This window comes from Bufo bufo, chromosome 4 (assembly GCF_905171765.1).
Source record: "Bufo bufo chromosome 4, aBufBuf1.1, whole genome shotgun sequence".
In the NCBI taxonomy this organism is placed as follows: domain Eukaryota; kingdom Metazoa; phylum Chordata; class Amphibia; order Anura; family Bufonidae; genus Bufo; species Bufo bufo.
Window position 1 is genome coordinate 270,721,105 of NC_053392.1, and position 22,447 is coordinate 270,743,551.

At 44.8% G+C, this 22,447-nt stretch overlaps 1 protein-coding gene across 4 annotated transcripts in view; it reads right to left on the reverse strand.

Moving 5' to 3' along the window:
* Positions 1–22,447, reverse strand: part of ZNF451 (zinc finger protein 451) — a 75,494-nt gene that overhangs the window by 48,522 nt on the left and 4,525 nt on the right. For all 4 annotated transcript variants that reach the window (XM_040428609.1, XM_040428608.1, XM_040428607.1 and 1 more), the window contains exons 2-5: positions 18,688–18,804; positions 16,310–16,387; positions 5,344–5,463; positions 2,691–2,802 (exon numbers count right to left, since the gene is read on the reverse strand). In XM_040428609.1, coding sequence (XP_040284543.1) covers positions 2,691–2,802; positions 5,344–5,463; positions 16,310–16,387; positions 18,688–18,771 — 394 coding nt within the window. In that variant the 5' untranslated portion in view covers positions 18,772–18,804. The remainder of the gene's footprint in view (positions 1–2,690; positions 2,803–5,343; positions 5,464–16,309; positions 16,388–18,687; positions 18,805–22,447) is intronic.

Below are 22,447 nucleotides of genomic sequence, written 5' to 3' on the forward strand. Positions count from 1 at the left end.
GGTAATACCCCGGTCACGTGAGGTCTCTGTGTGTGCGCAGACTCCGTCACAGACAACTACGTCACAGCTGTGGGATCCGGAGCGATCGGATCCATAGTTCGTGACACTTCCTGTGGGTGGGCATGAGCTCATAGGATCCACTGCAACTTGCTAGTTAACCCTTTTCTCCCATGCATAAAAATGGTCCCTTTCAAACAGCCCCAGAGAGACATATGGTTGGCAATGTCTCCACAATCTACTACACCAGCACTGGCAGGAAGGGAAGGAAGCAAGGAATTTGTAGAGCAAGTTAGTCCACCACTGAATGCAGGAGAAGATGGACCAGAAGAATAGAAAACAAGGGGGTCTATCAGAGAGCAAAATGTAATGGACATAAAAATAAAAATCGTTTTATTGCATGTTTAGGGCTATAATACTTGATTTAAAATGCATTATTTATTTCTTAATACCCTCTGTTGGATAAGCTATATAAAACACCCATGTACATGGTAGACTGAGTCCTTTGTTGGGCCATGGCTGTCACATCAAGTCAATAGGCACCCCATGCAACTGTTATGGGGATGGGGTAACCATTGGTATAAAGAGTGAGCCACTTTCATTTCTAAAAATACTCAGGTGCCATGATCAATAGCAAGATAAAAGTTAATGTTATATTATGGTTCATCACGTTTCTGGCAATACTCATTATGTAACACAATTTTAAAAGTGTTTTTTTTTTTCTTCTGTAAAATCCACTGAATATTCTTGAACTTTTTTTTAATTTGGGTCTCAATAGAGATTTCACACTTCGATCTTTAAATTACTTCTATAATTCATTATAATACTGCACTGTATAAAACCTGTGCGTGTAAGGCCCTGTTCACATCACATAAATGGCCTTCATTTAGAATATACGCCAGGAAAAGCTCCTAACATGCACTCTAAGTATGTCTATAACGTTCCATTAAGGCCTCATGCACACGACCGTTGTTGTGTTCCGTAAAATGGGGTTCCGTTGTTCCGTGATACGTTTTTGTTTCCGTGTGTCTTCCTTTATTTTTGGAGGACCACCAGACATAAAAGGAATGTAAAAAAAAGTCTAAGACTAAAAATGATAGGAATAAAACGAACGCGGATGACAATCTTGCAACGTTTTCAGCGGAAATAATAGGACAGGTTATATTTTTTTTGACGGACTGGAACCACGGACGGCAAACGGTGCACTATCTGCATTTTCAACGGCTCCATAGAAATGAATGGGTCCGCACCTGAAACGCTAAAATCGGCGGAACGGACGCGGAAGCAAACAACGGTCGTGTGCATGCGGCCTAACCCAGTGGAGGCCAAAGGAGGGATGTCAGGGATACGGTTATGGGTATAGTGTTCCGCACACCATTATTCAATACGATGGGACCCTATGGATGACGTATTCCAATGTATGGCTGTTATTGCCTCTGTTTGATAAATGCCAGTAATATGATGTGCCATTCCTTCATTATTACAACTAGTTATGAATGAATTACTAGCAGTCTGCAGTAAGGGTACAGAGGGGAGGTAACCAGTTTGGGGTGTGCCCCCCATTCCATTCATTCTGTCATTTTAACTTCTACTCATTACATTTTGTAAAGCAACAACATACAGTTCACTGTATTAAAAGGGGTTGTCCAGCCATCATCAGGATAGGTCATCAATATCTGATTGATGGGGGTCCGACACCCGGGATCCCCGCCGATTAGCTGTTCGTCTCGGAAGTGCAGTGTAATACAAGAACGCATTCCTTTCAAGTGAATAAAGCGAGTGCTTTTAATTACACTACGCTACCGCTTCACAGGAGACAATATGTTAGTGTGAAGACCTCGTCAGACAGCTGATTGGTGGGGGTATCTGGTGTTGGACCCCCACCAGTTAGATATTAATAACCCTTCCTGATAGGTCATCAATATTCAAATTTAGACAACCCCTTTAATAACAGCTTAAAATGTAAATTATCTTGCAGCAAGGAAATTCATGGATTTCTACAAACCTTATTCAGATGTACAGAACCGTTGTAAAAATGTAGGCAACAAATTTGCCCAATAGGATTTATGAAAAAGTAGCCCGCCTCCAGCGATAGTATGACAAGATGAACGAGTGAGTGGACTGTTTTTTTTTTGTTAATTACCCACAAGTCACAAAAGATGCTGAAAGTGGTCCTCATTCACATCTATGCATCTTTGGGCACGTCGGAGTAGGTTGGCTGATACTGCTTGCAGCTCTTCAACAGTGACGCTGCAGAAGAAAAAATGTCTGCTTTTTCCAACCAGATGAGACAATAGGTCACACCTCACAGAACTCACTGGCTTCATGAACTTGAGCAAGTGGTTATGGCCACCACGTTCCCCAGACTTGTCCACATGTGATTTTTATCTGTGGGGAATTTTAAAGAAGAAAATGTACGCTAACAATCCACATCCCCTAGATGAACTCAAGGAAAACATCACAAACACTATCACCAGCATCGCTGCAAGCAGTATCAGCCGACATAATCCGACGTGTCCAAAGATGCATAGACCGGAATGGAGAATGTGGGTAATAATAATAATAAAAAATAAAAACAAAAACACACACAAACAGTCTACTTGCTCGTTCATCTTGTCATACTATCACTGGAGGCGGGTTACTTTTTCATGGCCCCTGTGTTCGGTCAGAAGCAAAGCACTTTATTAGTTTACCTGGCATGTTCAGCCACTCTTTGACACACATTTTTGCAGCTTGTTTGCCAGGTACATCCTTGATAAACTCTAACTCTTGCAAACCATGAGCATGCTGAAAGTTTAATTTCTCCTACAAAAAAAAAAATTATAAGTAAAAAAATATAAAAACACGTATCCCTTATAAAGTGATATGACATCTAAAACTATATTGATTTTTTTTTTTTTATGCGACAGGAATTTGTAACCTAAAGAAAGTTGGATTTTTCTAATTAAAAAAAATAGTCCATAATTTTTACTATTAGTACCTATCAAGATGTAGTAGCAAAAGAGTAGAAAACATTGGCAGCCTCTTTACATACTGCCTGCCACTTCTGCAGCATCTCTTGTAGAGGCTCACCCCCACTGCTTTAACACTGGGTTCACACCTGAGCGTTCTGAAAGGAGCGCTCTGTATGCGCGATTGTACGGGCGTTTACAATCGCGCATACAGAGACAAGCGAACACACATTGTCGCGCGTTCCCGAAAGTCTATGTACGGGAACGCGCGACAAAACGCCCCAAAGAAGCTCAAGTACTTGTTTGAGCGTCGGGCGTTTTACAGCGCGATCGTACGCGCGGTAAAACGCCCAGGTGAGAACCATTCCCATAGGGAAGCATTGGTTTCTCCTTGTTGTGCGTTTTACAGCGCGTAGGAACGCGCTGTAAAACGCTCAGGTGTGAACTTAGTGTAAAGGGTTGTCTGGCTTCATAACAAATCTCAGACAAAGCCTATAGTTTAGCAAAATAAAATAAAAAATGACCATTTACTCCTTTTCTACTGCACCATTTTCTATGGCGCTGGTTTGGCACTCCCACTGCTGTTTATTTCCATACAACAGCAGTGACATGAATGAATACGGCCACATGAACCCTGCAGCCAATCACTGTTCTCCGCTGCAGACCGCTATGGACAGTGATTGGCTGTAGCAGTCATATGCCATATCTGGGCACATCACTGCTGGTGATGGAAAACAAACAGCAAAACAAGTAGCCATGGAGCCCTATAGTAAAACTTGGTATGGGCCCCAAATTTACCAATACACTTTCAATCAGCAAGTTCAGAAATAAATTCATGAATGGTTTATCTAAAGCCCATGGCATAATGCACACAGCGATGTCAATGTACAGAGATAATGCTCACAGGGATATCACAATATTGGCAAAATACACACAGTGGCGTCACAATACGGAGATATTCTTCTCAGTGATGATACAACGCATGTATGATACAAACAGTGATGTCACAGTACTGACAAAGTACACAACATTGCATAGCAGAGCAATAACATTAAAACTGGCACCATGTACCAGTCTTCTCCTTACACAAGGCAGGCTACTTTCACACTGGCGTTTCTGGGTCCGTTTGTGAGATCCGTTCAGGGCTCTCACAAGCGGCCCAAAACGGATCAGTTCAGCCCCAATGCATTCTGAATGGATACGGAACCGTTCAGAATGCATCAGTTTGGCTGCGTTTGGTCTCCGTTGCATTTTTCAGACGGTCACTAAAACGCAGATTTGCAGCGTTTTTGTGACCGTCTGACTATACGGATCCGTCTAGACTTACAATGCAAGTCAATGGGGACGAATCCGTTTTTTACTGACACAATATGGTGCAATTGAAAACGGATCCGTCCCCCATTGACTTTTAATGTAAGTCAAGACGGATCCGTTTTGACTTAAGACTTTTTTTTTTTTTTTTATGAATAATGCAAACGGATACGTTTTTTAACAGATACAAGCGTTTGCATTATTCGTGCAAATCCCTCTGTGCAAATACAAGACGGATCCGCACCAAACGCGAGTGTAAAAGTAGCCTAAAAAACAATGATGTCACATGCGGGCACAATGCCCACAGGACACACAACACAGGAATATAGCAGTGTCACAACACAGCATTGCTAACCACGGGGCGGCATTCAATGTTTTATGCCATCTAAAATACACTTAACTACTAACTGCACCAAATGTTTGAGTTGATTTGGGGCCCCCCTTAGCAGCTGATAAGACAGTATAGGGGGTTGTCCGAGATTAGTAAAGAGGTTCTCCGGGAAGAAGTTAAAATGGCCGACAGCAATCTGTCCTAGAATGTAAAGAAGAGTAGTTTCCACCACTTTCAGAGCTGACTAGGGGGGGGGGGTGAGAGAGCGGGGTCTCACTACACTGCTCTACAATAGATGGTACTGAGGTGATCCTGCCTATGATGTGCTATCATGGCTGAGCAGCCTGACAGGAAAACTCACCAATATGTAGTATATGCAAGTGCCACAGTGTGTAGCGAGACCCCGACCCTTCATCACCCTAGACAGCTCTGCAGGTGGAGGCAACCAGTCCCGCTCACATTCTAGAACAGGTTGCTGGCAGCCATTTAAAAACATTCTCGGAGAACCCCTATAAGGTTGAGTTCCCATGAGGAGGCAGCCACCCAGCCAATGGGCGCATGAACTTGCAGGTTAACAAAGTATTACCTTCAAATCTTTGTGACCATTGACCGACGCGTGTTGGTGGGGTTTATTCCCAGCCTAATAGATTTTACATTTACTAAATAAGCATACAATGTGAAACAAATGCAGGATCACCTAAATTACAGAAAATCTAATTTAGTTGCACATCAAGAAAACAGTTATCAATTCACCTGAAATGCTCTGTTTTTTTCAGCTTTCTGCTGTTTTGACTCTTCAACATGGCGTGCAAGACGCTCAAGCGTGGAAGCCACCCGGTCCTTCTGACAATCAACATGGTCCTTTAAGGTTCTCTAAGATTGGAAAGAAATACACATTTCAATAGCATTAATACAGTATAAACTGAAGAACATCAAATCAGGTCCCGATACTGACCTTTCAAACTAGGAAAAAAATGGAATTACAAAAAATAAAAACTCATTAGCTTACACAACTCTCAAACTATACTCATTCACGCATATATCCTCACAATAAAACATACCGAAAACTGACTTCTACAAATACTTCAGGATTAGGGCTCATGCACAGGACCGTAATCCCCCCCCCGACTCCGTTGCTTAAGGGTACAGTCACACGTTCAGATTCATGTGCGGAGAATCTGCACTGAAATCCGCAGGTGTTCACAGGCAAATCAGTGAGGTCAATCCGCATTAACTGATGAGGATTTAGGCCGAGTTCACACGGTGTGTGACCCGTGCCTGTGCTGCAGCCCGCAAATAGCGGGCCGCAATGCACGATCGCCGGCCGTAGGTCAGCCGCATCGGATCGCGGACCCATTCACTTTAATGGGTCCGCGATCCGCCCGTTCCGCTAAAAGATAGGACATATCCTATCTTTTTGCGGAACGGAAGTACGGGACGTAACCCCACGGAAGCACTCCGTAGTGCTTCCGAGGGGTCCCGCGCGGCCGTTCCGCGATTCCGGATTTGCGGACCCATGGAAGTGAATGGGTCCGCATCCGTGATGCGGAATGCACACGGAACTGTGGCCGTGTATTGCAGCCCGCGATTTGCGGGCCGCAATACGGCCACGGATCACACACGTTCGTGTGAACTAGGCCTTAGTGCGGATTTTACTAAGTGAATGGAGAAAATCCGGTCAGGAAAAATAAATTGACATGCTGTGGATTTTAAAATCCGCACCACAGGTCAAATTCCGGGCAGAAAAAAAATCTGCATCGTGTGCACTGAGAATTTCAAATTCTTATAGAATACAATGTACATGACCTACAGTGCGGATTTTTCACACGCAAATCTGCGCGCAATCCTGATCGTGTGCATTTAGCCTTATAGGTCTGTATACGTAACCATTTACTTCAATGGGTCCGGCAAAAAAAATAAAAATAAAACTTGTCTGTATGTCCACTCTGCATAAAAAAATAGAACATGTTATATTCTTGTCCGTTTTGCGGACAAGGACAGGCACTGTTACAAAGGATCCGCAAAACAGCCCTTAGACATACTTTTACCCAAATTCCACTAGATGATCCAGTTTCCCCAGAACAGCTTTCTTTTTTTACTTACTCAAAAACAAACTATCAAAAGGTAATAGTAGCTTTTATTCACATCTTAAAAATAGCAGAGACCATCCCAAGAACAAATATACTCTCAAGTGGGAATCTGAACTAGAAACTTCTTACACACCTCAAGAATGGCAAAATGCTTACAACTGGATCATATCTAAAGGAATGCACCAAAGGAAATTTCATGCATAATAATTCTGAGCTGGCATCTTACGCCAATGAAAATGAAACAATACAATTCCAATTACTCAGACAGTGTGCAGGAAAAATTAGGATGACAGAGGCTTATACTTGCATGTAATCTATAGTGGACAATAATTCTGGAATACTGTTTTCAAGACATTAAAAGGCATCTTTGGGCGCAATTTTTTTTATTGGTGCATTGTGCTCATTTTGAGCTAAAAATCTTTTTTTTTTATTAAAAAATATGGAGTCTTTTTTTCTGTACATAGCTGACATGCTGTAGTAGCAGCCTGTGGATTTTGTCTGTGTTCGGGCTCCTTATCTATGAGATTATAAACACTCATAGCTCAGTTCTTATATTACTGATAAGAATGTGGCTTAAATAAGTGTTTATGTCCTCTTAGTAGTTTAGAGATAAGGATTATTAGATGACTGTCACAAAGAGAAAGTGACACCGTTAGAAAAACACTTAACCCTCTGTGACAGAACGGCTCAATAGTTTTCATATAGGGTGATTGAAAATATGAGTTTTAGCCAAAAATGAGTAATATGCAATAAAACAAAAATTGCCTCAGAAGGTGTACATAGACTTTAAATAAACTGTTAAATACTAGCAATCCAGCTACACTGGATTTTGCTTTGCTTTCTCCCTAAACACCCTATTCCCCTTTATATAAATTTTTTTTTTTATTATTCTGGCCTCAAGAAGCGCCATTCTAAGGCCTCTTTCACACGGGCGTTGCGGGAAAAGGTGCGTTGCGGGAACATGCACGATTTTTCCGCGCGAGTGTAAAACATTGTAATGCATTTTGCACGTGCGTGAGAAAAATTGGCATGTTTGGTACCCGAACTTCTTCACAGAAGTTCGGGCTAGGGATCAGTGTTCTGTAGATTGTATTATTTTCCCTTATAACATGGTTATAAGGGAAAAGAATAGCATTCTGAATACAGAATGCATAGTAAAATAGGACTGGAGGAGTTAAAAATAATAATAATTTAACTCCTTAATCCACTTGATCGCGCAGCTCGGCTTCTCTTCCGTCTTGTTTGCTGTGTGCAGCAACAGGACCTGTGGTGACGTCACTCCGGTCATCACATGGTCTGTCACATGATCTTTTACCATGGTGATGGATCATGTGATGACCGGAGTGACGTCACCACAGGTCCTTTTCCTGCACACAGCAAAGAAGACAGAAGAGATGCCGGGCTGCGCGATCAAGTGGATTAAGGTGAGTTAAATTATTTTTAATTTTATTTTAACCCCTCCAGCGCTATTGTACTATGCATTCTGTATTCAGAATGCTATTATTTTCCCTTATAACCATGTTATAAGGGAAAATAATAATGATCGGGTCTCCATCCCGATCGTCTCCTAGCAACCGTGCTTGCGATTTTCACGCAGCCCCATTCGTTTCTATGGGGCCTGCGTTACGTGAAAAACGCACAGAGGAGCATGCTGCGATTTTCATGCAACGCACAAGTGATGCGTGAAAATCACCGCTCGTGTGCACAGCCCCATAGAAATAAATGGGTCAGGATTCAGTGCGGGTGCAATGCGTTCAACTCACGCATCGCATCCGCGCGGAATACTCGCCCGTGTGAAAGGGGCCTAAGGGCTCTTTCACACGAGCGGCTGCCGTGCGTGGAATCCGCTGCGTGATAGACACCCAAGCCCCGCTCCGGACAGCAGAGACATGGAGCATTAACATGATTGATAATGCTCCGTGCCTCTCTGTGACCTTTTTACTACAAAATCACGGTGACAACTTTATCTCACTGCGATTTTGTAGTAAAAAGATCACAGAGAAGCACAGAGCATTATCAATCACGTTAATGCTCCATGTCTATGCTGTCTGGAGTGGGGTTTGGCTGTCTTTCACGCAGCGGATTACCTGCACAGCATCCGCTCGTGTGAAAGAGCCCTACAAAAAAAAATGTAAATGTCCTGAAGTCCCGACAATTTCCAAAGTCTGGAAAGCTGTTTCACATGCTCACAAAATGGAGATCAAACTCACCTCTTACTATTTATCTCTGAAAAAACTCTTTTGGAAACCCAATCTTCTCAAGAATAACCCATAATTAACATAAGAACCCTATATGCCCTATTAATACCGTTATAGGGGTTTCCCAAGACTTATACACTGATGAACCATCCTCTGGATAGGTCATCAGTATCTGATCATTGAGGGTCTAACACTCAGGACCCCCTGCAGTTTAGCTGTTCAGAAGGCACAGTCATTCCTGTGAGCGCCGAGGTCTTCTCACAGCTTTTCCTAGTGCAGTGATGACATGTACATTGGTCACGTGGCCTAGGAGCAGTTCAGCTCCATAGAAGTGAATGGAGCTAAGCTCTTATACCAAGCACACCGACTATACAATGCACCACTCTGTGCTTGGCAAGCATGGAAAAGGCTACAAATTCAAAGTGAACATCTTTGAATTTACTATTGAATATATAATTATACTAATAATTAATGTTTTAATCTATGCAAATGAGCCTCTAGGAGCAATGCAGGCATTGCCATTACACCTAGAGGCTCAACAATCTCAGCAACTACAGCTCTTTCTCCATTTTGATTGACAGGACCAGGCAGTGTAAACATCATAACGCCTGGCCCTGTCAGAGTGCAGAGGGAGCGGCAGATGCAGAGAGCAAAGCCTCTAGGTGTAATGGCAACACCCTCATTGCTCCAAGAAGCTCATTTGCATATTTTAACACATCGTTTTACTCAGTAATGCAGGTACATATGAAGAAGGGACCAACACAGAGGCCTTCATTTGACAAGCCTACAGGGAACAGGTCATCCAGTTACGTAGGTACAAATCTGCTGACAGATGCCCTTTAACTACAATCAAACAATATTCTATGTATCTTCAAATTCCTTTCATAGATTGTTATAAAAATCTCCTTTGCTATATAGATTGGCATGTCCAGTAGGCCCTTTTCGTTTCTCAACCCTATTCTCTTTCTCCCTTAACCCATTAAATCCATTATTTATAGTCAGGAATAGTATATCTTAAAGGGGTTCTGCAGTTTGTTTAAACTGATGATCTATCCTCTGGATAGATCATCAGCATCTGACCGTCTGGAGCACCGCTGCCTTCTCAAACAGCTGATCGGTGGGGGGTCCCGGGCGTCAGACCCCCGCCGGTCTGATGCTGATGATCTATCCAGAGGAAAGATCATCAGTTTAAACAAACTGCAGAACCCCTTTAACAACCATGATCATTTACAAATATTCTCTCATTACATCTATTGCGGACACACTGGATTTTCCCTCAATCCCTTTTCACCTCTAGTTCTATATACCACCCCTTGACCTATAGCAGGGGTACTCAACTGGCAGACTGTGGACACCAGCTGTCCGGACCCCTGCCATCCCTTCCATAGAAAGCAGCCCTTTAGGCTGTTTCCCAATCTGCCAGTGCGCCGGAAAGAGCTGGGGCACAATCTCCTCCCCATGCAGGCGCTGGATGGAAGGGGAGGAGCAGGCTGAGGGAGACAGGTCCCTCCACATGCAGGTACCGGGACTTGTCTTTCTCAGCGCTTTCATCCGGCGCCTGCCGCTGGAGGAAGCGGTCTTTCTCAATGCACTCAGTCCCTCCTCTCCTGCAGCAGTGGCACGTAAGGGAGCTTCAAGCAGAGAGTGTTCACCGTGGCGTGAACAAATGGAGGACGTGTTTTTTTTTTTGCAAAAGCAGAGAAGGGGCATTATTCTTACTGGGGGCGTTCATCTTTACTGTTGGTATTCAGCTCAGACCTTTGTTTGACTGCAGACCCAGGTATGTGGACCTTTAATGAAACTAAATAGATACAATATCTGTGGATCACTCCAGCTGGACAATATGGAACAGGTGCTCTTGGTCTTAGTGGCCCACCCAGCCACAGGCAAATGATAGAAAAAATGGAAAGATAGACCAGGCACTCTATATATGTAGCCAAAAATCTAGATATTTATTGGATATACATTAGGGATGTCCCGATACCGATACCAGTATCGGGACCGATACCGGGCATTTGCACGAGTACATGTACTCGTGCAAATGTCCCCGATACCACTGCCGATACCTGTGCGCCGCTTCTATGTGTCTGTGTCAGTCCGCAGCCTGCCCCTGCACCTCACACAGCTAACAGCTTCAGAGGGCAGCAGCAGGCACTGTGTAATAGGAGCCGACAGTGGAAGCTAGCTCCGCCCCGCCCCTCCCCGCCCTCCAACCAATCAGAGACTCACAGCACAGGGAGCGTAGTGCAGAGACTCAGAATCGTCTGACAGTTTATTAGTTAAAAGAATCCAATGAGTCCCTGCCAGGCTTCCTGCTCTGCAGCTGCCTGTAAGTCCGTCCGGGGGGAAGGGGGGGGGCATTATTAGCAAAGCATGTAGTGGGGCTGGGTGTGTACAGGGTGCATGTAGCAGAGCAGGAAGTCTGGCAGGGACTCTGTGACACAGTCTCTGACTCATTAGATTCTTTTAACTAAAACTCTCAGACGATTCTCTGAGTCCCTGCAATAACTATACATTGTAATTACATCAGTCTGCTCCACTGCATTCACTGCAGCAGAGCTGTGTTTGCCAGGAGCGAGTCCCTGGTGATAGTGTCTGTCTTCTATGGCCCTGGTCCTTCCCTTCCTGCTTGCAAGCTGCACATTGATCTCTAAAAGCAGGCATTAGGGCAAGAAGAAATATACATTACTGTATGATGGCCACAAGACTATTATACTGAGGAGGGGGGGGGGGGGCTTCAAAAATTGTTGTCCTGACTCCTTACAGTAGCGTCTCCTTGTGGCCGCCCCATACAGTATAACGTCTCCTTGTGGCCGTCCCATACAGTATAACGTCTCCTTGTGGCCGTCCCATACAGTATAACGTCTCCTTGTGGCTGCCCCCATACAGTGTAACATCTCCTTGTGGCCGTCCCATACAGTATAACGTCTCCTTGTGGCCGCCCCATACAGTGTAACGTCTCCTTGTGGCCGCCCCCATACAGTATAACGTCTCCTTGTGGCTGCCCCCATACAGTATAACGTCTCCTTGTGGCTGCCCCCATACAGTATAACGTCTCCTTGTGGCCGCCCCATACAGTGTAACGTCTCCTTGTGGCCGTCCCATACAGTGTAACGTCTCCTTGTGGCTGCCCCCATACAGTGTAACGTCTCCTTGTGGCTGCCCCCATACAGTATAACGTCTCCTTGTGGCCGCCCCATACAGTGTAACGTCTCCTTGTGGCCGCCCCATACAGTGTAACGTCTCCTTGTGGCCGCCCCCATACAGTATAATGTCTCCTTGTGGCCGCCCCCATACAGTATAATGTCTCCTTGTGGCCGCCCCCATACAGTATAATGTCTCCTTGTGGCCGCCCCCATACAGTATAACGTCTCCTTGTAGCCACCCCCATACAGTATAACGTCTCCTTGTAGCCGCCCCCATACAGTATAACGTCTCCTTGTAGCCGCCCCATACAGTATAACCTCTCCTTGTGGTCGCCCCATACAGTATAACGTCTCCTTGTGGCTGCCCCCATACAGTATAACCTCTCCTTGTGGCTGCCCCCATACAGTATAACGTCTCCTTGTGGCCCCCATACAGTATACCGTCTTCTTGTGGCCCCCATACAGTATAACGTCTCCTTGTGGCTGCCCCATACAGTATAACGTCTCTTTGTGGCCGCCCCCATACAGTATAACGTCTCCTTGTAGCCGCCCCCATACAGTATAACGTCTCCTTGTAGCCGCCCCATACAGTGTAACGTCTCCTTGTGGCCGCCCCATACAGTGTAACCTCTCCTTGTGGCTGCCCCCATACAGTATAACGTCTCCTTGTGGCCCCCATACAGTATACCGTCTTCTTGTGGCCCCCATACAGTATAACGTCTCCTTGTGGCTGCCCCATACAGTATAACGTCTCTTTGTGGCCCCCATACAGTATAATGTCTCCTTGGAATGTTATAGTTCTGTTTTTGGGCCTTTTGGTTGGTCAGTGGTCAGAAAATACATGTGTGTGTATTTTATTGTTAAAATTAGTATCGGTGAGTACTTAAATAAAAGTATCGGTACTCGTACTCAGCCTTAAAAAAATGGTATCGGGACATCCCTAATATACATATAATCAATTATTTAAATATATCTATTGTGACATAGCAGCATAAAAAGTAGCACAAAGTAAATTGCAACAGTATCCAATGTGACATAAAAATGTAGCAGCAATGGGTAAATAATGCAACAATATATCAAATAGCAGCAGAAGTTAAAGAGGACCTTTCACCAGAATAAAACATCTAAACTAACTATACAGACATGGAGAGCGGCGCCCAGGGATCTCCCTGCACTTATTATCCCGGGCGCCGCTCCGTTCTCCGGTTATAGCCTCCACCCAGGGGAACCTGCTGGCGTCTCTTTCTCCTATGCTGTAGCGCTGGCCAATCGCAGCGCTCAGCTCATAGCCTGAGAGAAAAAAAAACCTCTCAGGCTATGAGCTGAGCGCTGCGATTTGCCAGCGCTACAGCATAGGAGAAAGAGACACCGGCAGGTTCCCCTGGGTGGAGCCTAACTATGAAGATACCGGAGGCTATACAGGGTGAACGGAGCGGCGCCCAGGTATAATAGTAAGTGCAGGGGGATCCCTGGGTGCCGCTCTCCATGTCTGTATAGTTAGTTTAGAGGTTTTATTCTGGTGAAAGGTCCTCTTTAGAAACATAGAATGTGTCAGCAGATAAGAATCATTTGGCCCATCCAGTCTGCCCAATATACTAAATACTATGGATAGCCCCTGGCCCTATCTTATATGAAGGATGGCCTTATGCCTATCCCATGCATGCTTAAACTCCTCCACTGTATTTGCAGCTACCACTTCTGCAGGAAGGCTATTCCATGCATCCACTACTCTCTCAGTAAAGTAATACTTCCTGATATTACTTTTAAACCTTTGCCCCTCTAATTTAAAACTATGCCCTCTTGTAGCAGTTTTTCTTCTTTTAAATATTCTCTCCTCTTTTACCTTGTTGATTCCCTTTATGTATTTAAAAGTTTCTATCATATCCCCTCTGTCTCGTCTTTCTTCCAAGCTATACATGTTAAGGTCCTTTAATCTTCCCTGGTAAGTTTTGTCCTGCAATCCATGTACCAGTTTAGTAGCTCTTCTCTGAACTCTCTCCAAAGTATCAATATCCTTCTGGAGATATGGTCTCCAGTACTGAGCACAATACTCCAAATGAGGTCTCACTAGTGCTCTGTAGAGCGGCATGAGCACCTCCCTCTTTCTACTGGTAATTCCTCTCCCTATACACCCAAGCATTCTGCTAGCATTTCCTGCTGCCAGCCATAAAAAAACGCAATCTAATTGTGCGTTTTTTTATCCAGTATTCCTCCTAAATACGGCAGGGAATGTGGGAGTGTGACTAATAGCAGCACTAATTAAAATCCAACCATGGGGAAACCGCAAAAGTCTTTGCATAGGGAGGGGCCACATCCCCAAAACGCTACACCTGTATGGGCTACACCTTGCACCGGCATGCTGGCAAAGAGTCTCCCCTGGATTTGAACTAAGTTTCTGAAACGAAAGCTCCAGCGATGTTTGGCTTCACTGAGCGCATAACCCGCTGACGATACTGGACACAGAGTCGGCTGACATCTGCTCTATTACAAATCACCGAGTCCGCATTCAGAAAGGTGAAGCGACCAGATTAAGGTAACATTGAATCAGCAATTACAAGTTGGTGGGACACCACCGCGGGTGCTTACCGCATTGTACCTGCTGGTCTCTCCTGTCATATTGAAAAGACTGGTGACTTATATGCATGCGCTAGTACAGTGAGCCAGGAGTGGAACTGTGAATATTAAAAGACATTTGGATCCGGAACATAGGAAGATCACTATATGCAAAGACTTTTGCGGTTTCCCCATGGTTGGATTTTAATTAGTGCTGCTATAAGTCACACTCCCACATTCCCTGCTGTATTTAGGAGGAATACTGGATATAAAAACGCACAATTAGATTGCGTTTTTTAATGGCTGGACTTTAACTACTGCTGCTATTTGATATATTGTTGCATTATTTACCCATTGCTGCTACATTTTTATGTCACATTGGATACTGTTGCAATTTACTTTGTGCTACTTTTTATGCTATGTCACAATAGATATTTTTAAATAATTGATTATATGTATATCCAATAAATATCTTGATTTTTGGCTACATATATAGAGTGCCTGGTCTATCCATTTTTCTTTAATAAAACTAGTTGAGTACCCCTGACCTATAGGAATACAACATTATAAATATTATAAAGAATGTACAAGTTCAACTGTATGATATTGTAACTCTGTTTATTGTATTATTCCAAAAATATAAATAAAAATTGACCTTAAAAAAATAAAAAACACAGTATAAGTTTATGTGGCATCTAACCACCAATGACAACTGCGTTTAGACGTCCCGGTAACAGCATATTGATGTAATAACCTGACGGAGCCCACTTTACAAGCAAGGCTGGGAGCCACAGCCAAGCAAGGGTGGCGATCTGGATAACCTGAACATTGAGACTGTTCTTCACAATAAGGGCTCATGCACACGAATGTATTTTATTTCTGTAAAATACATACGGTCGTGTACATGAAGCCTTAGGCTACTTTCACACTAGCGTTCTGCTGTCCGCTCGTGAGCTCCGTTTGAAGGGGCTCACGAGCGGAGCAGAACGCTTCCGTCCAGCCCTGATGCAGTCTGAATGGATGCGGATCCGCTCAGACTGCATCAGTCTGGCGGCGTTCAGCCTCCGCTCCGCTCGCCTCCGCACGGCCAGGCGGACAGCTGAACGCTGCTTGCAGCGTTCGGGTGTCCGCCTGGCCGTGCGGATCCGTCCAGACTTACAATGTAAGTCAATGGGAACGGATCCGCTTGAAGATGACACCATATGGCTACGGATCCGCTCAGGCTACTTTCGCACTTAGAAATTTTTCTAAGTTATTAATGCAGACGGATCCGTACTGAACGGAGCCTCCGTCTGCATTAATATGATCGGATCCGTTCAGAACGGATCCGATCAAGCGCAAGTGTGAAAGTAGCCTTACATGGACTGTTTGCAAAGAGGAAATTGGGCTGCAATGTACTACACCACTAGGATGCATATCACACACAGGGGGAGATTTATCAAAGCCTTGCGTTTACGGCAGCCTTTGAAATTTCCTGCACTGCCGGACAACGCGCCTAATATATGAAGAGCTGCAGGCCTCATTATATACTGGGGGCATTGTCTGGCAGTGCATGTGCCACAGTAAAATCTACAGCAGCTCAGAGCTACCACTGATTTCTTTCTTCATAGGTGCAAATGAAGATAAATGAAGAGCCCCCGCTAGCTCTGCCCACTCAGAAAGTGGCATTTTTACGCCAAAAAAGTGGCGAAGGGATATGATAAAATCTCCCTCATAGTGTTTTCATACTTACATTCACATTCAACGCCTGGGTCTCATCATCGCTACTAAGCAAGTCAACGCATTCCAGAACAGGTCTTAACTGGCATTCCTGTATAGGAAAAAACACACATCATTTATTCCAGACAGACTGGATAGACGTAAATGTCCTTTAATCTGGCAATAAGTGGGTCTGAGAGTCTAGGTTACTGCACACACACACACACACACACACACACAGACGTTAACCACTTAATGACCAAGCCAATTTTAGGCCAGGCACACATGAGCGAGTTGAATGTGATACTGACACGCTGTGAGTTTGAGTGGTCCCATTCAGACCTCTCCTCCTCTGACAGGATCGCACAGCATTATACGATTTATAATGCTGTGTGACCCTGAGAGTCCTGGAATCTACTGAATTAGGCCTCATGCACACGACCGTTGTGCGTTTTGAGGTCCGCAAATTGCGGATCCGCAAAACACGGATGGTGTCAGTGTGCGTTCCGCAATTTGCAGAACAGCGTGGACAGCCATTAATATAACTGCCTATTCTTGTCTGCAAAACGGATAAGAATAGGACAGGTTATATTTTTTTTTTGCGGACCACAGAACGGAGCAACAGATGTGGACAGCACACGGAGTGCTGTCCGCATCTTTTGCAGCCCCATTTAAGTGAATGGGTCCGCATCCAAGCCGCAAATACTTGGGCTCGGATGCGGACCAAAACAACGGTCGTGTGCAGGAGGCCTTACACTGGCAGCTTTAGGTCTGTGGAATTCAGTAGATTTCAGGACTCTCCGGGTTACACAGCGTTATAAATAAGTATACGGCTCATGCACACAAACGTTGTTTGGGTCCACATCCGAGCCGCACTTTTTACACCTTGGATGCGGACCCATTCACTTCAACGTGGCAGCAAAAGATGCAGACAGCACATTTCCTATTCTTGTTTTGCTGACAAAAATAGGCATTTCTATTATGGGTGGCCTGTTCCGTAAACTGCTGAACGCATCTGTGTTTTGCCGATCTGCAACTTGCAGACTGCAAAATACGGCGCGGTCATGTACACGAGTCATAATGCTGTGCGATCCTGTCAGAGGTGCGGCGGTTACGAGCCTCTCACTGACACATGCTGCGAGCTTATCGCATTCAACTCAGTCATGTGTGCCTGGCCTTAAGGGTGATGAAAAATGTGTTGCTCCCTGCCTTTAAAGAGCCAGGGCTTGTTTTTTGGACTTTCATTTTTACAGCATTCGTGGCATGTTAACACTATTCTGCAGGTCAGTAAGATTATCACCAAATCTATATAGCTAATTATGTTTTACTATTTAAAAAAATTACTTCATGTCGCCATATTCTGACACCCATGAAGTTTATTTTTCTATTGACTAAGCTGTCAACGGCATTCCCCATGTGGAATAAATAACATGATGTTAAAATATTATCTGACACCCAGCACAATACAATCGCTCTGGTGCTGGAATTACAGCTTTGTCCACTGTATAGCAGACAGAGCTGGGTATGACAGCGCTGAAGTGATTGGAAGTAATGCTGCAGTAACCAGTAGTGACCGAGAGGAGTGCAGGGTGTTTGGGATGGGACATTAATAGACTGGAATCCTCTTTAAAGGGGTTGTCTCATCACAGCCAATGGGGGCATATCGCTAGGACATGTCTCCACGGGTCCCGCACCTATATCGAGAATGGAACCCTGAAAGTGTTGGGAGGGCGTATTGTGCATGCGCAGCCACCCTCCATTGATTTTCTATGGGGCCGCAGAAAATAGCCGAGCCAGCTGGTTTTTTCCGTCAGGCCCACAGAAGGGAATGGGACTGGTGGCCGGTCATGCACGGTGTGCTCCCATTCATTTCTAGGGTCGGGGGACGCGCTTGGTGGTGGCCGGACTGGAATCCTTCAGCCATCAATTAACGAGGCACTGTTCCCTATATAGGTGTGGGTTCCGGCCCCTATAAGACATTGGGGGCATAAACTAGCGATATGCCCCCATTGTCTGACAACCCCTTTAAACCTGTGATCGATGTGCATGTAGCCTTAGCAGGTTAGCAAATGCCAAAGAATAGAACTAGAACGGAAGTTGTGCTCTGGACAAAAACTATTCTGATAAATGTTGCCAGTTGTATGGAAATGTCATAGTGCCACTAACGCTGGCTGGGCACAAAGTCTAGTTCTACACTGTCTGCCCATTGTGCGCTGGTATCACTATTGATTTGGTCCTGACATCGGTATCTACTAGTAGTGATAACCTTCTGACCCTACTAATGCAATGATACCCCTTGTGCATATGGAGGTACATATGGCTCCCGACTTCCTACCCTGAATTTGATAAATGACAGAAAACAAAAAGGAAATAAGTACATTTTTTTTTTTTCAATTCAATTCCAATACTTACACCGACAAACTCAATCTCCTCTTCACCATTGTGCTTTTCTTCTACTTCTATCTCTTTCTCATTACAGGTCACTGCCGAATCCATGAGCCAGGCCAAATATGACCGCTACTAATGTTACTGCAGAACAACAAACACTTTAGTACGACAGTAACAAGGGAAGAACGCATGAGCGTGGACTTCCAATAAGTTGCTGAATAATGGGTTCCCTTTGCTGCAAAACCCCAAAAAGATGGCTGTAGCACACAGGAGAGATGAGGTGGTTCAAAGACTTGTAAAGCAGACAAGATCAGAACAGATTTTCATACGAAAGTAAAGAATTAGGCCCCTTTCACACGGGCGAGTATTCCGCGCGGATGCGATGCACGAGTTGAACGCATTGCATCCGCACTGAATCCCAACCCATTCATTTCTATGGGGCTGTTAACATGAGCGGTGATTTTCACACATCACTTGTGCGTTGCGTGAAAATCGCAGCATGCTCTATTTTGTGCGTTTTTCACGTAACGCAGGCCCCACAGAAATGAATGGGGTTGCGTGAAAATCGCAAGCATCCGAAAGCAAGTGCGGATGCGGTGTGATGTTCACGCACGGTTGCTAGGAGACGATCGGGATGGAGACCCGATCATTATCATTTTCCCTTATAACATGGTTGTAAGGGAAAATAATAGCATTCTGAATACAGAATGCATAGTACAATAGCGGTGGAGGGGTTAAAAAATAATAAATTTAACTCACCTTAATCCACTTGATCGCGCAGCCCGGCTTTTCTTCTGTCTTCTTTGCTGTGTGCAGGAAAAGGACCTGTGGTGACGTCACTCCGGTCATCACATGATCCATCACCATGGTAAAAGAAGAGCATGTGACGGACCATGTGATGACCGGAGTGACGTCACCACAGGTCCTGTTGCTGCACACAGCAAAGAAAGAAGTCAGAAGAGATGCCGGCTTCGCGATCAAGTGGATTAAGGCGAGTTAAATTATATATATTTTTTTTTTAACCCCTCCAGCGCTAGTTTACTATGCATTCTGTATTCAGAATGCTATTATTTTCCCTTATAACCATGTTATAAGGGGAAATAATACAATCTACAGAACACTGATCCCAAGCCCGAACTTTTGTGAAGAAGTTCGGGTTTGGGTACCAAACATGTGCGATTTTTCTCACGCAAGTGCAAAACGCATTACAATGTTTTGCACTCGCACGGAAAAATCGCGCATGTTCCCGCAACACACCCGCACATTTTCCTGCAACGCCCGTCTGTTCAATCTTAAAGGGATAAAAAAATATATAAAATATTAGAACATTTGTTAAACTTTTATTAAATGGTTTCTGCCATCTTGTCCTAGCTAAGGGCAGCATAAACTGGTGACAGATACCCCGAGCAAAAAGCCTGGGACTTGCTGGAAGCTTTACTTAACATGTCCAGCAAGAGCCAAGCGCTGGAGTCTGTCTGCTCATTACAGAGCACAGGCGACTAGTGTTGAGCTAACTTGTGTTTCAAGTTCTGCGTTCAAAGTTCAGGTTATCCACCATAACGGGATTCTTCGATAACCCGAACCTGAACCCGAACTTTGGACGCAGAACTTAAAACACAAGTTCGCTCAACACTACAGGTGACAAATCAAAGGTTTAGTGCGGTGAGGGTGCAGAGACCCCCGCTGGTCACTATATCACTCACTGCTGAAGACAGGCTCAATGGAAAGTCTATGAGCCAGGCTCCCTTCTGTCTCCTGCCGTGAGGAGAGACAGCACTTCTTTTTCTCATTCTAGTAATCGGTGAGGGTCTCAGAAACCCCACCAATCAAAACTTCATAAGGTGTATTTAGGCTAAAGAAAAAATGAATAAACATTGTAATAGGTTTTTATTAAAAGTTTGCAGTGTTTGGCCTCTTCCATAATTCACAGTACATAGCAGCCGTGTTAAATCCACCAGACTGGCTGCCTGATAGCTCGTTCTCCAGGGCCTTCCTGACCTCTGCTGAACGATCTTCAAATCTGATGTGGTCATAAATCAGAAGTTTGTCTGGGGGAGGTCAGAGAGGAGCTGGAGAACTAGTAGTTGGCAAGTCTGACGGGTTTATCACAGAACAGCATTCTGCAGCTGCTATGTACTGTGATTTTTTTTTAATAAAAACATTAATGGGTTTAATAAAAAAAATCTTTAATATTTATAAAAATAGATCTAACTCTCAGGGTACGTCACAGCTGATCCGATTAATGATCTGGTTTCTTCATGACTTGGGACCTCAGGCTGAGCATACCATTTTCAGGACCCAATAAGATCCTTTATGCCCGACCCTCTTTAAAGGGCAATGGTTCTGGGATCTGAGAACCCCCCAATCTCTAAAGCCAAGGGGCAGCAGCACTCAGTTGAGCACTGTACCCTTCAGCTCTGATCAGATCTCCTTGCTAGCTTGAAGAAGCTGATCTACTGGATTGTTCAGTAGTAGAAAACTTCTTTCTCCCAAAACCAGCACCCCACCTATGCATGGGTCGTCTCTGGTACTGCAGTTCAGTCCCATTCACTTCAATGGAGCTGAGCTGCAATACCACACAACTGACAGGTGTGGCACCGTTTCTGGAAGACACCAGCCATGTTGTGCAGTGCAAAGATATTGATGACCTATCTTCTCGGCCTCCCCCTGATGATCGCAGTTTGAAGGGAAATCGGTGCATGCGAGCGTCGCTCCACAATTGCCTCTTGTTTGTAGAGGTGCCGCAGTGTAATTAGAACTGCTTGTTCCATTCAAGGACTGTATATTGTACTTACACCGCGCCACCAGTGCAAATTGCACGACGCGCAGGTAACTTTGAAGTGGAGGCAGCTCTCGCACAGCTAATTGGCAGGTGTGGCGGGAGAGGATATCCATGTTTGCACTGCACAATCCCTTTGGCTACTTTCACACTCACGTTTTGTGTGGATCCATCATGGACGGATCCGTTCAGATAATACAACCATCTGCATCCGTTCAGAATGGATCCGTTTGTATTATCTTTAACATAGCCAAGACGGATCCGTCATGAACACCACAAAGTCAATGGAGGACGGATCCATTTTCTATTGTGCCAGTGAAAACGGATCCGTCCACATTGACTTACATTGTGTGTTAGAACGGATCCGTTTGTCTCAGTTTCATCAGACGGAAACCCAAACGCTACAAGCAGCGTTTTGGTGTCCGCATCCAAAGCGGAATGGTGACTGACCGGAGGCAAACTTAGGCTACTTTCACACTGGCGTTTTGGCTTTCCGTTTGTGAGATCCGTTCAGGGCTGTCACAAGCGGCCCAAAACAGATCAGTTTTCCCTAATGCGGCCCGTGGTCCGGAGTAAAACGGCCCCCCAGAGGTTTGATTAAATCGTGGGTATTCCGGCCCCCGGACCCTCTCACCAGTCACCGCCAGCTCACCAGGAGCCCACAGCTTACAGGAAGAGGCTGCATCAGCAAAGGCCAAATCTCGCGGCGACGTCCGAGATCACGCGAGATTTGGGCTCAGGGAGAAGGAAAGCAGAGATCTCGGACGTCGCGAGATCTCGGCTTTTCTTCTCTGTAAGGCCAGAATATCGGCCAGTAAGTTCATCCACACGGCTGTATCTCAGCTCTGATTTTTTTTTGGAAGCCAGGGTCACAGAGTTGCGTCAGGACTCTGGTATCTAAAACATTCCAAAGGCCCTTTTTTCTTATAAGACAGCAGTAATACAGGAGCTTCAAGTTAATAGGGCACCATAAAAGATGCAGGTGGACAGGAGACAGATGGATTT